At 34.0% G+C, this 15,098-nt stretch overlaps 2 protein-coding genes across 3 annotated transcripts in view; one reads left to right on the top strand and one right to left on the bottom strand.

Annotated features, from left to right (window-relative positions):
* LOC148952328 (pro-neuregulin-2, membrane-bound isoform-like) overlaps positions 1 to 15,098 on the top strand; it is a 188,018-nt gene that overhangs the window by 83,829 nt on the left and 89,091 nt on the right. The window lies entirely within an intron of this gene.
* LOC148952329 (DNA mismatch repair protein Msh2-like) overlaps positions 1 to 15,098 on the bottom strand; it is a 51,745-nt gene that overhangs the window by 22,015 nt on the left and 14,632 nt on the right. Inside the window, exons 3-6 of the mRNA XM_089088932.1 lie at positions 8,795 to 9,003; positions 6,276 to 6,395; positions 2,749 to 2,946; positions 452 to 673 (exon numbers count right to left, since the gene is read on the bottom strand). Of these exons, the coding sequence (XP_088945058.1) occupies positions 452 to 673; positions 2,749 to 2,946; positions 6,276 to 6,395; positions 8,795 to 9,003 (749 nt within the window). The remainder of the gene's footprint in view (positions 1 to 451; positions 674 to 2,748; positions 2,947 to 6,275; positions 6,396 to 8,794; positions 9,004 to 15,098) is intronic.

Raw genomic sequence — 15,098 nt, 5'->3', positions numbered from 1 at the left:
CAGATTCTGGTGCTCATTTCGGTAATTGGACATTATCTCCGTGTTTTAAATTTTTTAAAAAAAAAGTTCTGAATGTGGAAAAAAAATTAAAAAAAGAGCATCAAATCTACCTAAGAAATACACTATGAATCTCTGAAAACAACAACTGATCGTGACAACCAATTCAAGAATAAGAAATATATCTATCACCATAACACATACTATCATTATTTAAGATATTTCCTTATCATAGTGAGTACACCACACTACATTTCTAAGACAGTTTTTAAATACTGTAAGAACATTTTACCACCATTAATAGACTTACCATCAAAATGGATATGAATTTGAAGAGCCTTATCCAAACTGAGTTTTCGGATAGGCTATGACTTTTTTTAGACAACAAAAATTATGCTTCTCTAAGAGATAGAGATGAAAAAGAAGGGGGGGGAGGGAGGAAGAAATCTGCTACCTTGAGAAAATGACGCATCGTTTGGGATAACATCACAAACTCCCGTTGCTTCCAGGCAAGGATGTCGAGCTTCAGCAATTTTCAAAATTCCAGTACCAATTGGCAGCAATGTGGGACGAACCCATGGAATCACTGCGTTGAGTGCCAAGGTTGCCAATGACAGAAGGGTGTCAATTTCAGCAGTAACGTCATTAAGCAGAATAAGTGGCTCAAAATAGCCAGCTCAAAAAAAAGAAACATGAGAAGATTAAAAATTATAAAAGACGACAAAGGGCTGGTAGAGATGCCAAATACAAATGTAGACTAACATATATTCCACACTGATTATTTGTAAATAAGGCCTGAAACAATTGGGGTGTCAATTTCAGCAATAACGTCATTTAGCAGCATAAGTGGTTCAAAATAGCCAGCTAAAGTCAACAAATAAAAATGAGAACATTAAAAGTAAAAAAGATATCAAAAGCCTAGTAGAGATTGCAATACAAATCTAGTCTATTCCACAATGTATTTAACACTAGTACTCCACACTGATTCTTTGTAAATACGGTCAGGACCCAAAACAGTATACATGAGGTACGTCAAAAAACGAAAACCATAAAAATATTAAGAAAAAGACGAAGCCAAGCGAGTATGATTTTCAACCAATCAATAGTTCCGGGTCGAAAAATAACCATCATTTGGGTTGGTCGTTTTATAACCTTTTTTTTCCATTTAAAAATTTTTGTTGTTCAAACATTCTTAAAAAAAAAAAAAAAAAAAAAAAAAAACAAATAGCCACTGGTGGGTCCGTATATTTTAAATTACAAAATATTAATCCCTAGGCCTGGTGTAGAAGTAAGTCTAACAGCCTTTTTTGGCTCCAACAAAATATGTAAATTCGTTATTCTTATTATCTACACATACGGGATTAGAAAACCCTGTCAAAAGCCAACAGAAAATTCAAAAATTAAAGAAAAAAGTGTCAAATGCCAGGATCTGACTCATGGCATCTCAAATACAAGCACCTGGCAAACCAGCCTCGCGATTGCTACGTATATGACAATCAGACAGCGCCAAAGATAACTTCTTACGCGAGATGGCGCATTATACAAAATTATTAAGTAACATCACCACGTAGACTCCAACAGGCAGAAGTCAGAGCAAAATTTACTAACCTTTTCAAGAAAATCTTGGAATAAAGACTTCTTAGAATTTATATCTAGAAAAGAACCAATAGCACATTTCTACCATGGCATAAACAGGAAGCCTTTACTTATTTTGAACACTGTAGATATAGCTTCCGATATCAATAAGTTTTAGCTACCTTAAATGTAAAAGAGGTGTATTTCATTATTACAAAACGATGTTAACCATAGGTGCACATAGATATGTCCTTTAACATATCACCGAAGGCATTTAGAGTCTCTTTGCACTGGGACACAATGCTTTTCGACATGTAGTTCAAGTTTTGCTCAACAATTTCTTAGAAATTCTCACTAGAACCATTTTTGCAGGGTCACTAGTGGCTCAATAAAAACTAATAACATTCAGAGTCTATAGGATAACTTTAATGAGAATTACGGATACTTCTAATGTGTATAAAATATATATAAAAAAAAGAGTCCTAGAAGACACAAAAACATTAATTGTGTTAGTTAGTTATCGTATTTCACTGATCAGAGACATAGTTTTTTAACTTTAATTGGAGTGAACAGAAGTGAATCGAGGAGAGTCGAAGTGGAGTGAAAAGAAATGAATCGAATTGGGGTGCAAGAAATGAATCGAAGAGAGTCGAAGTGGAGTGAACAGAAATGAATCGAATTGGGGTGCAAGAAATGAATCGAGAAAAGTCGAAGTGGAGTGAACAGAAGTGAATCGAATTGGAGTGAACAGATGTTAATAGAATAGAATAGAATTGGAGTGAACAGAAGTGAATCGAAGAGAATCGAATTGGAGTGAACAGAAGTGAATCGAAAACTTTAACCAGGAAAAACGGCACCAGTCGGCAACCAAAGCAAATGAAAAAGATTCGGTTTTAAAATTTTTTGTTTTATACATTTTTTTTTTTATTTCAAACATAATTTCACCCGCTAAAAAAGTTATTATTATTATTATTCTGCTCTGAAAATAAAGCGACCGAATGCTTCCCACACATTAGCATGGGTTTCATCGCTCGAACTGAGGCTCAACATCCAATACAGAATTGGACTTCTAAATGAACCTACTTTACGGAAAAGATATACATAAGAAAAAAAAGATTATTTGTAATGTATTACATATATTTTATTATATCTCTGTTTTAAGTAAGGAAACCAAACCTGTGATTGTAACAATTTCGTCGACAATTCTCTTTTGATTTTCTTCATAGTCTTTCTTCTTTTCTTTAAACTGAGAATTCAGGTCTGTTAAATTGGCATTTCGAAATCGAACTCCACCCTTAGTAACATCCAGAGTTGTATAATTAGGATTATTGCGAAGTCCTTTCTCCTCTTTCATAGTCACGCGGTAGCAATAGCCTATAAGAAAAAACAGTGCTAAATTTGCTAATTCTTTAATTACCATACACATAAACACAGTTGGGAGGAGGGGACTCCATTACCATGCCCTCACTCCACACGACATCGACGTTTGTGAATCGTTGACAGACATGAGATATTACTTTCCAGCAGAAATTATAGTGATTTGTCTTTCAACCTGAAAGCATTGAGTTAAACCAAATTAAAGAAAGTAGCCCATTAATAGCCCACATCAATTCACATAGGGAAAATACATTCACAATCTCAGATGGTATTTAATTCAAAATATAAAAAATACACAATATATGCAGCGGTGAATTGAAGCAACACTAAAAAAAAGTAGCCCCTAAACAGTCCCAATAGCACTCATCAATTCATACAGACAGAATACTTTTATATAGTCACACACTATCGTATTTAAGATATAAAAATTAAGATTTAATATGTTCAAACTTACTAACTAACACGATAGAAATTATCTAAAAGAAGAGAAATGTCTCGAGCTTGTACCAAAGAGGCACAAAAATAACGACAGATCTCTCTGGCCCTCTCTTCGGAATTCGGAGCTGTCAAAATCCACTAAAACTCACAGCAACAAAAGGCCACCCAAAATTTCTATATATTCATTTTATATCAAAATATTCATTTCAAAACCTACCGTTCCTGTTTCAAGCTCTTTTAAAGAGCACATGATCAAGTGTTATATTTTTCAGATGAATTGATGTATTATAAATGATCTTCAGCAAGTACTGACTCCTGCAAGTCATAGCCATTATTGCTGCAAACTATGTCACCCACAAACGACGCCGGGGTCTATAGTAGAAGCCGAGGACGAACTAACGGCATTTGCGGATGACTCACTTATGGCAAGCTCAGATTGGAACATCAAGTCTCTCAAAACGAAGCTACAAGACATTCTTGAAGAAACATACCTGTGGATGGACGCAAATCGTCTAGTCATCAACATTGACAAATCGAGTGTTTTATTTTTTTCACGTACAGATTCGCTGGCTCCTGATGTGATTGGTATTGAAACCTCTCGTGGACTTATCAAAAGACCAGAAAAAGGACACGTTCGATACCTAGGGGGTTTTAATCGACGAAAACCTCTCGTTCAGACCCCACATAGCAAGTGTCGAGACGAAGCTTTCAAGGAACCTTGGAATATTGAGAAAACTCAGTCACCATTTCCCTAAAAAAAATACTGATCCTGATTTAAAATGCAGTTATCAAGCCTCACATTCAATATTGTTCTACAGTTTGGCAATCTAATTTCAAGACAAATTTACAGAGACTAAACCCACTTCACAACAAAGCACTTCAAATTTTAGGCCCAGCACCGAACAGACTATCAATGGCATCACTTTACAGACTATCTTGCACCGTTTTTTGTTTTAAATATTTTTCAGGAACACTCCCATCACCATTTAAAGGCTTATTTACACTAGCATCACAAATCCATAGTTTAAATACACGATCTTCATCAGACATTTATATACCCCCGACACCGACAGCTAGGTCGGAATTTTCTCCTAGAATTGCGTGTGCTAGAGTGAAATGCACTTCCGCAAGAGCTGAAGTCATATAGATCTCTCGGCTCCTTTAAAAAGAATGCAAAAAAATATCTAAAAGATTAAAAATTTATTTACTAGATTTATTTTATTATTATTATGTTTAGAATTTTTTGATATTATTATTATTTATTATATTTTAGTTTGATACTTCAAGGGATGTGAGCGGAGGAGAAGTTGTGCTAAATTTATTGTTATTTGATGGTGGTTTGGGGTGGAAATTGGAGAGGACACGAAGCCACGCTGTATTTAGAGTGTTCAATTAGTACGGGCCCAAACGTGCATCAATGCACAAGGAATTGAGTTAAGTGTATTTTATATATATTTTTTTTAATTAAAACCCATATTGAACTTGAACTTGAACTATAATGATGCATCACAAAGAACATTATAGTAATTATATATTTCAAATGCTTAGAAGTATTATAATGATGCGTCACGAGAACATTACAGTGATGTATTTTTTAGACCCGTCTCTCCCTGTATAAGATCCATTCAATAACCATATTGATGAGGAAATCCCGAATTATCAAGTACTTGTTAAGGTAGGCCTTTAGGAAACTCTTTTAGCTCAACTTTGGTTGTACAATTAAGTGAATTGCGAGGGAAATTTTTTCATACGTTGAGTTCTAACTTATAGGACCCTTGCAAGCTCTTCTTAAGACAATGTCGCAAACGCTTCTCCCAATTTTTGTTAAACAACCGCAAATTTCACCAGAATCTCGGAATTCTGCCAGAAATCTCGACATCTCTGGAAAATCTACCTATAGGCTGTGGAGTTTTGCCCTAAGTTACCTCTAAGTTGTATTCTTTACCCCTAAAACAAATTCCCGCATTGCCTGGCATTCATGGCTGGCCCAAAAATAAAATTAGAACATCACTAATTTAACTCATCAAATTGACAATAATATTGTAGTAATATTCTACATTATTATTATTAATAAATAATATAGTAAATAATAATAATAATGTAAAGATAATAACAACCACATAATAATATAATAATAATAATGTAAATAACAATAAGAATAATAATAAATGAAATTGTAAAAAAATAACAATAATAAATGTTCACGATAAATAACAGTTTAAATAGGGATAATTGTATATGTGATCGAAAGGGTCATTGTATATGTGATCGAAATATCCAGTATTTTTTATTGTTTTTTCGCTGTCCAAGAAAAGGATTTATTATTCAAAAATACATAATAAGCATTCACTTTCATTAGATTCCTTGAGTTTTCAAAACTAGCCCTACGCCATTCAAATCATAGTCCTAACCCAGAGTGTCTTAATTATTGCGGAGACTGCTATAATTTTCACAAGCATTCCAGCAACATATTTCAAGATCCCAGCAGGGGAGGAGGAGACCTGTCCCTAAAGTCCTGATATTTTTGCGATTATATACATAATTTATGATATTCAACGAGCAACCCACCTATACTTTGCGGAAGTTTATCTAATTCTGTTCATCCAAAAGGTTGCCTCCGCCCCAGAATAGATTCAGCTGTTTGCCTAGTACTGTTAATAGACTCAGTTGTTTATCTAGTTCAGTTGTTTATAGTTCAGTCCATAGATTCAGCTGTTTGCCTATGAAATTTGTTTCTGTCGTGTTAACTTTCAGTCCTGAAAAACATACCTGAAGTTTAACTTACCATGTTTACCATATTACCATGAAGTTTAGCTTACCATGTTTACCATGTTACCATGAAGTTTAACTTACGATGTTATTATGAAGTTTAGCGTAGATTAACTTACCATGCTGAGGTGCATCTTCTAGCTTAATTGTTTTTCCAGCCTCAAGTGCAAGGTCACGGGCTGTCTTTTGAAGGGCCTTTTGCATACCATCCTCAATTTCTGATATTGAATTGTGGAGCTCTGAGAGAAAAACATCAATAAGCCAATTTTAATGTTTATTATTTAACTGGCACACTTTTCTTGGATATACCTTATTTATTTCTTCAAATTTAAACTCACCCTCAATTCCAGATATCAACATCGGAAAACAATTAATCAATAGGCCTTGAATTATCTATCATTATTTAATTAATATTTTAAATATTTTCGGAACAAATGTTGATTATTTCTATATATCTAAACCTGAATAAACATTTAATGAATCGAATATTAAATCGAAGTTTTTAAAGATCCATAAGTCTAGATTTCAAATTGTTAAGCCCTTGAAAAAGAAAATAACAAAATAGTACTTACTCTTATTATTATTAATACTGCTGACAAAACTATTTAAAGATCTATTTATTTGTATTTTCTTATCTATTTCCCTGGACGCACTTTTCATTTGCCCAACTGAATCAAATATCTTTGCATATATATATATATATACGTAAATATATATATATATATATATATATATATAAGAAAAATCTGAGAAGAAGTGAATTCCCAAGAGACGAAGTTTGATGAAGAGGGTTAATTTTTCGTTATGTCCTTGATAAACTTATAAAGAACATAAATAAATAGATGAATCCTAAAACAAATAGGTGAATAGATGAAACCTATAACAAAGATAGACTAAAACGAATAATAAGGTTAAACTTAAAACGAAAAAAAATTAACAAGAATATAAAATATGGTTGCCAGTCCCTTAGACATAAACACAAGAAGTCTCTTCGTTCCTTTTGTCAACTAGGTCACTTCAATTCTGATATGCATTGTTATGATCAGTCTTGATTGAGAGTTCATATTGTGAACACCTCTGTTGGATATAGTCTGGATATAATCTCATTATACAGTAAGACTCAATTGTGATTCCCCATAGACATTGTTATGATTGCTTGAATTCATCTCTATGTGTGTGACTGTCTTTTCTAGTATTTATTTATTTTGGAGCTAGTTGCGCCTAACTTGCAAAAACACTTGAGCAGCCTATTTTACTAAATTGTGCAAGCTTGTTATTTAATGTAACAGCAATGCTGCTACCCAAGTGATATAAAAATATTCTGGAAGTTGTAATCTATGCACAAGAATTAATGCATTTTGCAGCCCATCCAACCTTTGATATAAGCAATATTGTGTTGAAAGTTACAGCGCAGTCACTGAAGTTATTACCTTCCATTTGTTCATGAAAGTCAAACTCATACCAAAGATACGCTACGATGTCCTGTTCAGGTAAACTATTCTTTGCACTAGTTTCTCTGTTTTGTACTAATTTGGCTTCTTAGCGGAAAAATTCAGCTTTCTCAATTTTGAAAACCTCTCTTATCGAGAATCCCACGGCCACACCTCTGCATAAGTGCTGCACTCAGATTATGACAATAAATAGGCTACATGAAAACTAATATTAGGCTATTTTTATAGATTACTACTACTACTAACAACCCAACGCAGAACCAAGCCACCAGAAGCCAACCCAGCTGCGCACGTTCCTCCTCCCAATCTATTCAAAGCCACCCCCTGCACCCTCCCAAGAAGTTCTAATTTCCCTTGAACCCCTTCAAACAAAATTCCTCCCACTCGGTGACGATTTACTTTTCATTTGGCCCTAGATAGTTGGCCGAAAAAGACAAATTTCAAAGACTGATGTCATTAATATTTAATTAGATTTACAATTAATCAAAAACTAATTTAATTATTGAAACTTAATATTACCACTACTGCTACTGAGACCAAGTGAGCTACACACACTCTTCCTCCATACCAATCTAATCAAAGCCTCCCTCTTTAAACCCTCCACGGCAGTTCTCACCCCATTTGGGAACGACCTCTTTTCCTTTGACCCTAAGTGTATGGCTGACAAGGATGATCTTTGGCAATCTGTCTTACAGTTTTGAAATTGTTCACCAAATGATAAACTCTTTGATTTTTAAAATAACTAATAAATAATGTCACTATCGAAACTTAGTAATTATGTTTGATAATATACAGTTTTTAAGCTATAAGCGAAACTATATTTCTTTTTTAATTTCATTAATGATTAATTTGATAATAACAAAAAAATTAATATTCAGTATTTTATACCTTAGTAACTATACGAGAAAGGATATTGATATGGAAATCTGGAGAATTATAACTGAAAAAATAGAATGGCGGTATGAACAGGTATGTAAGCAAAAAATTCACGCCCGCACCAGCCCCTTACTCTAATCAAAAGATTCCTACAATATTCCTACTATTTCTTGTATTTTAGGTATATTCCTATTTTCAGAACTTTTTTAAGATCCCTCACCCTGCTCCAAATTAAACTTTTTCCCAAAATTTTATCAGTAAAAAAAAATGTAGGCTTTAGAGTAGTTATAAGCTTTATACCAACAAACTACCTTCCAATTCTTCATCAAAGTCAGGTCTGATAATAAAGTCACCCTCGGATGCTCTATTCAAGTCAACGGTACTTTCCACTAGTTCCTTGAGCTTCTCAGTTTCAGCGACACCATCTGATAATCGAGTTCCAAGACTTCTTTTCAACAATTCGCTGTCTTCTTCAAATAATGATATTATAGATGGCAGCTTCTCGAGAGCCAAGTAAATCCTAGAAAACGATTCACCTTAGATGAGTTAAAAAACTAGCTTATCAAAGTTAATCCCGAAGCTGTAACTAGCAGTACCCTGGCCATAATAGCTTAGATGTATTGCAGCTGTTACTAATTACCCTGGATTAATCCTGAGCTGGGATTAGGGCCGCAACTGAAATTACAAGGATGACTAATAGGGCGAAAATCTAAAACAAGTACGCCCTTCAGTATGATAACTTTTGTTTTTAAGTAAGGTCGGATGTACTTTTTCTAAAGCTGTGAAGTTTCTAGATTTAAAAAGATGAAAAGTGTCTACTGCCGTAGTAATGCTTTTTAAAAATGGGAGAAAACCTGAGGACTTTCAGAGTAATAACAGGTAGGCCTATTCTTAGAGAACTAAAAAATTTGAAAAAAAGAAAAACAGCCTGCAGCTTATAACTGACATTTGCTACAAATTCTTTAGCACCAACTGTAATCGGAATATATGTATAATAGAATTTCACAGTTTACAGAAAATAATGAGAAGGAAATTAATCTTTTTAAATAAATTCTGACCTCATGTTTTAGAAGTTTTTTTTGTCTTTGATCGTATAGGCTAGTTACAAAAGTGAATCATATTAATAGAATGAAATGAATTGATCTAAATAGTTGCGGTGAGCTAGAGTATGCTCAATTAAATGTCTAAAAATAACTTTAAGAAAAAAAAACTGAAGTACAAGCTTTATCATTACATTGACATTCTTTGTCATAGAACGACATAATGTTGGAACGACAAGTCAAATAACAATATTTTTCATTTGATTTCTTGATAGAACTTCGCTGATGACCTTATTTGCCATTTTAAGGAATTAAGGAAGTTATTTTAAGGAAGCTAAGGAAGCAGACTTTTTTTTATATAGACTACAACCTTTCATTCAAAAGTAAAATAAAACAAAAAAAACTATAAAGTACTTCAATAAGTAGGGGCCCCATGGTTGCAACAGGGCAAAATTAAAAAAACAAAATTTAGAAGCAAAAACTGGAGAACGTATGACTGAAATTTTAAGGAGTATTTCAAGTAAGTTAATGAATAAGATTTTTTATATCAACTACAACCTTTCATTCAAAAGTCAAATAAAACAAAAAAAACTATAAAATACCGGAAAAATACTGGGCCCCATCGTTGCCAATCGGCAAAAGTAAAAAAAAATAACGTATAAGCAAAAACTGGAGAACATATGACTGAAATTTTAAGGAGTATTTTAAGGAAGTTAATGAAGCAGATTTTTTTTGTATCAACTAAAACCTTCCATTTAACGTCAAATAAAACAAAGTACCCATAAAATACCGGAATAAAAAAGAGCACCAGCATTGCCACTAGGACAAAGAAAAAAAGCAACATATAAACAGTAACTAGAGAACGTGTCACTAGAATTTTAGGGAAGTTAAGGAAGCAGATTTTTTTGGATCATCTACAATCTTTTCATTGAAAAGTCAAATAAAACAAAATACCTATAAAGTACTGGAATAAGGAAGGGCGCCATGGTTGCAACGAGGCAAAAGGAAAAAAAAATCAACATATAAACAATAACTAGAGCAAATATGACTACAATTCTAAGGATACTTTTATGGAAGTTAAGAAAGCAGATTTTATTGGATCAAGTACAATCTTTCATTGATAAGTCAATTAGAACAAAAGATCGGAATAAGGAAGGGCAGCAGGGCTGCCACTAGGACAAAGGAAAATATTAACATATAAACAATAACTAGAGAAAATGTGACTAAAATTTTAAGGATAATTTTATGGAAGTTCAGGAAGCAGATTTTTTTGCATCAACTACAACCTTTCATTTAAAGTATAATAAAACAAAATACAGGAATAAGGAAGGGCACCAGCGTTGTCAGTAGGACAAAGAAAAAAAATACCTGACACATATACAATAAACTAGAGAAAAGGTGACGAAAAAGCAAACCTACTGTTTTAACTTCATTTGACTTTTTTGCGGCAATATTTTCATCAAACCCCAAAATCCTCCCGGTTTTTGGAAGATTTCGGCTCAAAAATATAAAATTTGCTCTAGAACGAACGCAAACTAATTTATTATAACATTAATAATAATTAAAACCATTTAATCTTCTAATAATTATAATTATACATAAATAGGCTAGCATAAATTTGGCAAGGTCATTAGAAACGACAGCAAAAATAAAACAACAAGAGAAAAATCACTAGACCTAATATAAATTAAGAGGGATGTAATCTATAGGATTGCCAACCCTAATCATGGAAGATTAAATCCACAATTAATCATCAAGGATGATGATGGATTCCCTTCCAGAGTGCAAACCGTCCTTGATTTTCCCACTTTATTCTGATTTTACGGACAAACTGGAGTGAAATAAATTTTTTTAATAAAGATTTTTCTTGAAAAGATAATGGACTTGAACTCGTTGTTTTAAAAATGGCCGGTAAGTCAAGAAAAAGAATATTGAGGAAATATACAGAACCGCGTCTAAACCTGAACCAGTAGACCAAGGATCTAAAGGAGTGTTTTTCTTTGTTGTCATTATTATATGTATGATAAGACAATATGGCAACATCAATGTTTTATTTGAGAGCAGAGTCTCCTTTGTTGTCATTATTATATGTATTACAAGATAACATGGCAACATCAATGTTGTATTTAAGAGCAGAGACTCATTTATTGTCATTATTATATGTATTATAAGATAATATGGCACAATCACGTTTGTATTTTAGACAAGATTCTCATTTGTTGTCTAAATTATATTTATTATAATATAATAGGCACCAACTAAGTTGTATATGAGATCATTCACATGTGTTGTAATTATTATTTTTATTATTATATTATATGGAAAAATACATTTTTTATTATAGATCAGACTCCAATTTTTTCATAATAATATTTAATTAAATAGAACATGTAAACAAATCTTTTGTAGTTAATACCATATAATACTATCTTTACATAATTTTAGTTATAATTATTTTTAATTTAAACATATATTTTGTACTGAATAGATGTTTCTAATTTTTTGTAATTTGAATATTTTGTTAAATAAAATATGGAAAAAACAATTTTTTTGTTTATCGAAGATAAAACTTTTTTTTAATAATTTTTTTCATTAAAATAAAATAGGCAAAAAAAATGTTTTACTTGATTGCATATTATACTATTTTGTCCTTATTATTATTTTTTTCTAGAAAATATGCAACAATCTCTGCTTTATTTAAGATAAGATAATATCTTGTTGTCATAAGTATATTTATTTCAAGAAAATTTACAAAAATAAATGTTGTATTTGAGAGCAGAGTCTACTTTTTTGTAATTATTATATTTTTTTCAAGAAAATATGGAAATATAAATGCGGTCTTTGAGAGAATAGTCTCCTTTTTTTTCAGTATTATATGTATTATAAGAGGCAACGCTCTAGCGTTGCCGCTAGTAAAGGTTATACGGCTCCAATGTTTTATTATTTTTTTTTTCCCAGAGGCACTTCATATGGAAGAGGTCGTCGTAGAAACTTCGAAGGGGAATCATTCGATTGGAAATCAAGAGTTCTAGTGCCCTTTTTAAGGGTCAAAAGATATTGGAAGGCAATTAACACCCCTTCTACACCCGCCAGTTCCCCAAACACATCCAATCAAAATTTTGAGATAGCCCTTTTGTTCAGCGTAGTTGATTTCCAAACAGAAATTATGTTTTTGAGGAGGACACTCCCCCACAGCCCTCAGGGCCAGGGGTGTAAGCTATGCCATGGGGGCAGATAAATTTTTAATAGAACGCTTTGTCGTAGATACTTTACAAAGGACTCATTCTATGTTAAAGTCACAGGGCTAGTGCCATTTTTAATCGTCAACCGTGAGTGAAGTGCAATTCACCCCCCTCTCACGCCCCCCTGGTTCTCCCACCCCTCACCACACATTTTTGATAGAACTAATGTGTTCAACGTAGTTGAAATTCAGTTAATTAGGTCTTTTTGGATGACAACCCCCACAGTCCTCAGGTAGAAGGGTTTTAATTATGCCCTGGGGGCATATAAGTTGTTTTTTTTATAGAAAGCGTTGTCGTAGAAACTTCAAAAATGGCTCATTCGATTGGAAATTTAAATGGATAGTACCCTTTTTAATAGTCAAAAGTGATTGGAAGGCAACTAACACCCCTTCCACGGCCAACATTTCCCCAAACACAACTAATTAAAATTTTAAGATAGCCATTTTGTTCAACGCAGTTGAAAGGTCTGGAAATTATATCTTTGAGCAGGACATTTCCCCCGCAGTCTTCAGGGCAAATGTTATAAGTTATACCCTGGGGACATATATCGTTTTTAAGGAGGGAATACTCTTTTAAACTTCAGAGGGCTCATTTTTTTGGACTGTTAAATTTCTTGTTCTATTTTTAACGTAAAAATAGATCGACGGGGGACCACCCCCCCCCACATGCTCCTTTTTACCAAAAGCAGACAATAAAAAATTTGTTATATATAATTTTTTATAAATATTTAACATATCAAAAAACAAAACTCTTGTGTCGATAAAAACCCCAGCGCCTGAGGGCAAGCGGGGTATGTTAGTCCCTCGGGGCATATATGATTCTTATGGAATGGATGCTCGTATAAACTTCAAAGAAGGTTCATTTGAATGGAAATTGAAAGCTCTAGTTCACTTTTTAAGAGTTAAAAGAGATTGGAGGGCACCTAGCCCCCCACTCTACGCCCTTTTTTTTCTCAAACCCATCAGATAAGAACTTTGAGATCGCTATTTATTTAAAAATAGTTCAAAGACCATATAACGAAAACTCCAGGGTTGACACAGCCCCCAGGGCCCGAGGGCAGGCGTTTTAAGTTATGCCCTGGGGGAATATCTGTTTATTATGGACGGTATTCTCATAAAAAATTCACAGAGGACTTATTTGATTGGAAATTGAAAGTTCTAGTTCAGTTTTTGAGAGTCGAAAGAGATTGGAGGGCAACTACCTCCCCCCACGCCCTTTTTTCCCGAATGCATCCGATACAAAATTTGAGATAGCAGTTAAGTTAAAAATTGTTCAAAAGTTAGATAACTGAAACTCAGGTTTCTTCACAACGCCCCAGGGCCCGAGGGCAGACGTTATAAGTTAGGCCTTGGGGCCTATATGGTTCTTATGAGAGGGATGCTCGTATAAACTTCAGAGAGGGCTTATTTGATTGGAAAATAAAAGTGAGAGTTCACTTTTTTATAGTCAAAAGAGATAAGAGGGCACCTAGCACCCCTCCCCCACGCCATCTTTTTCCAAAGCCGACTGCTTACAATTTTGAGAGGGAATGGAAGGATAGGCAAAGCTCTGGTGTGAATACAACGCCCCAGGCCCCGGGGGCTGCGTTCTAATTTTATCCATAATTGCCTTGACGGTTTCTTATGATAGGAAGGATCTTATAAACTACGTAGAGGTCACCATGGATTTGAAATCGACCGTTAACTCGTTCTCTTATACAGCGTCAATATATTTAGGGACCCTAGCCCCCCCCCACGCCCTTATGTCCCCCCAACCAACCTATACAAATTGAGTTACAGCCAGGTGGTAAAAAAAGTACTAATTTTGCTACCCCACCCGATTTGTACAATAAACACCCCCCGCACCCGGGGGTTAGGCGTGGGACGATTTGTTCGGGGGGCGAAGTTGGTTTTTAGGACAGGGATGCTCGGATACACTTCAGAGAGGGCTCATTTGTTCTGCATTAGACAGTTCTATCTCACTTTTAAAGAGTATAAAGAACTCCTATGGTAACTAGCCCCCACCCCCCCCACCCCCTTTTTTCCCCACCCCTAACAGATAATAGTTTTAAAATATACAATTCATTAGATATTTTTAAAGGTAAGATTAGAAAAACTCCGGTGTCGACGCAACCCCCCAGGGGCCGGAGGAAAGCTCAGTAATTTCTACTCTCGGGGCCTCGATTGATTTTATAGAAGGGATTCTAATATAAACTTTGGAGAGTATTAATTTGATTTGAAATTGAAAGGTATCGTTCATTTTTTTAGAGTCAAAATAGATCGGAGGGCAACTAGCCCCTCCCCCCTTCCAAGCCGTACATGCAAAAGATAAAAAAAGTGAGATAGACATTTTTT

Source organism: Artemia sp. Qi Xiang Cuo, chromosome 5 (genome assembly GCF_049724085.1).
Source record: "Artemia sp. Qi Xiang Cuo chromosome 5, ASM4972408v1, whole genome shotgun sequence".
NCBI lineage: Eukaryota > Metazoa > Arthropoda > Branchiopoda > Anostraca > Artemiidae > Artemia > Artemia sp. Qi Xiang Cuo.
This window is presented reverse-complemented; position numbering and strand designations above follow the sequence as displayed.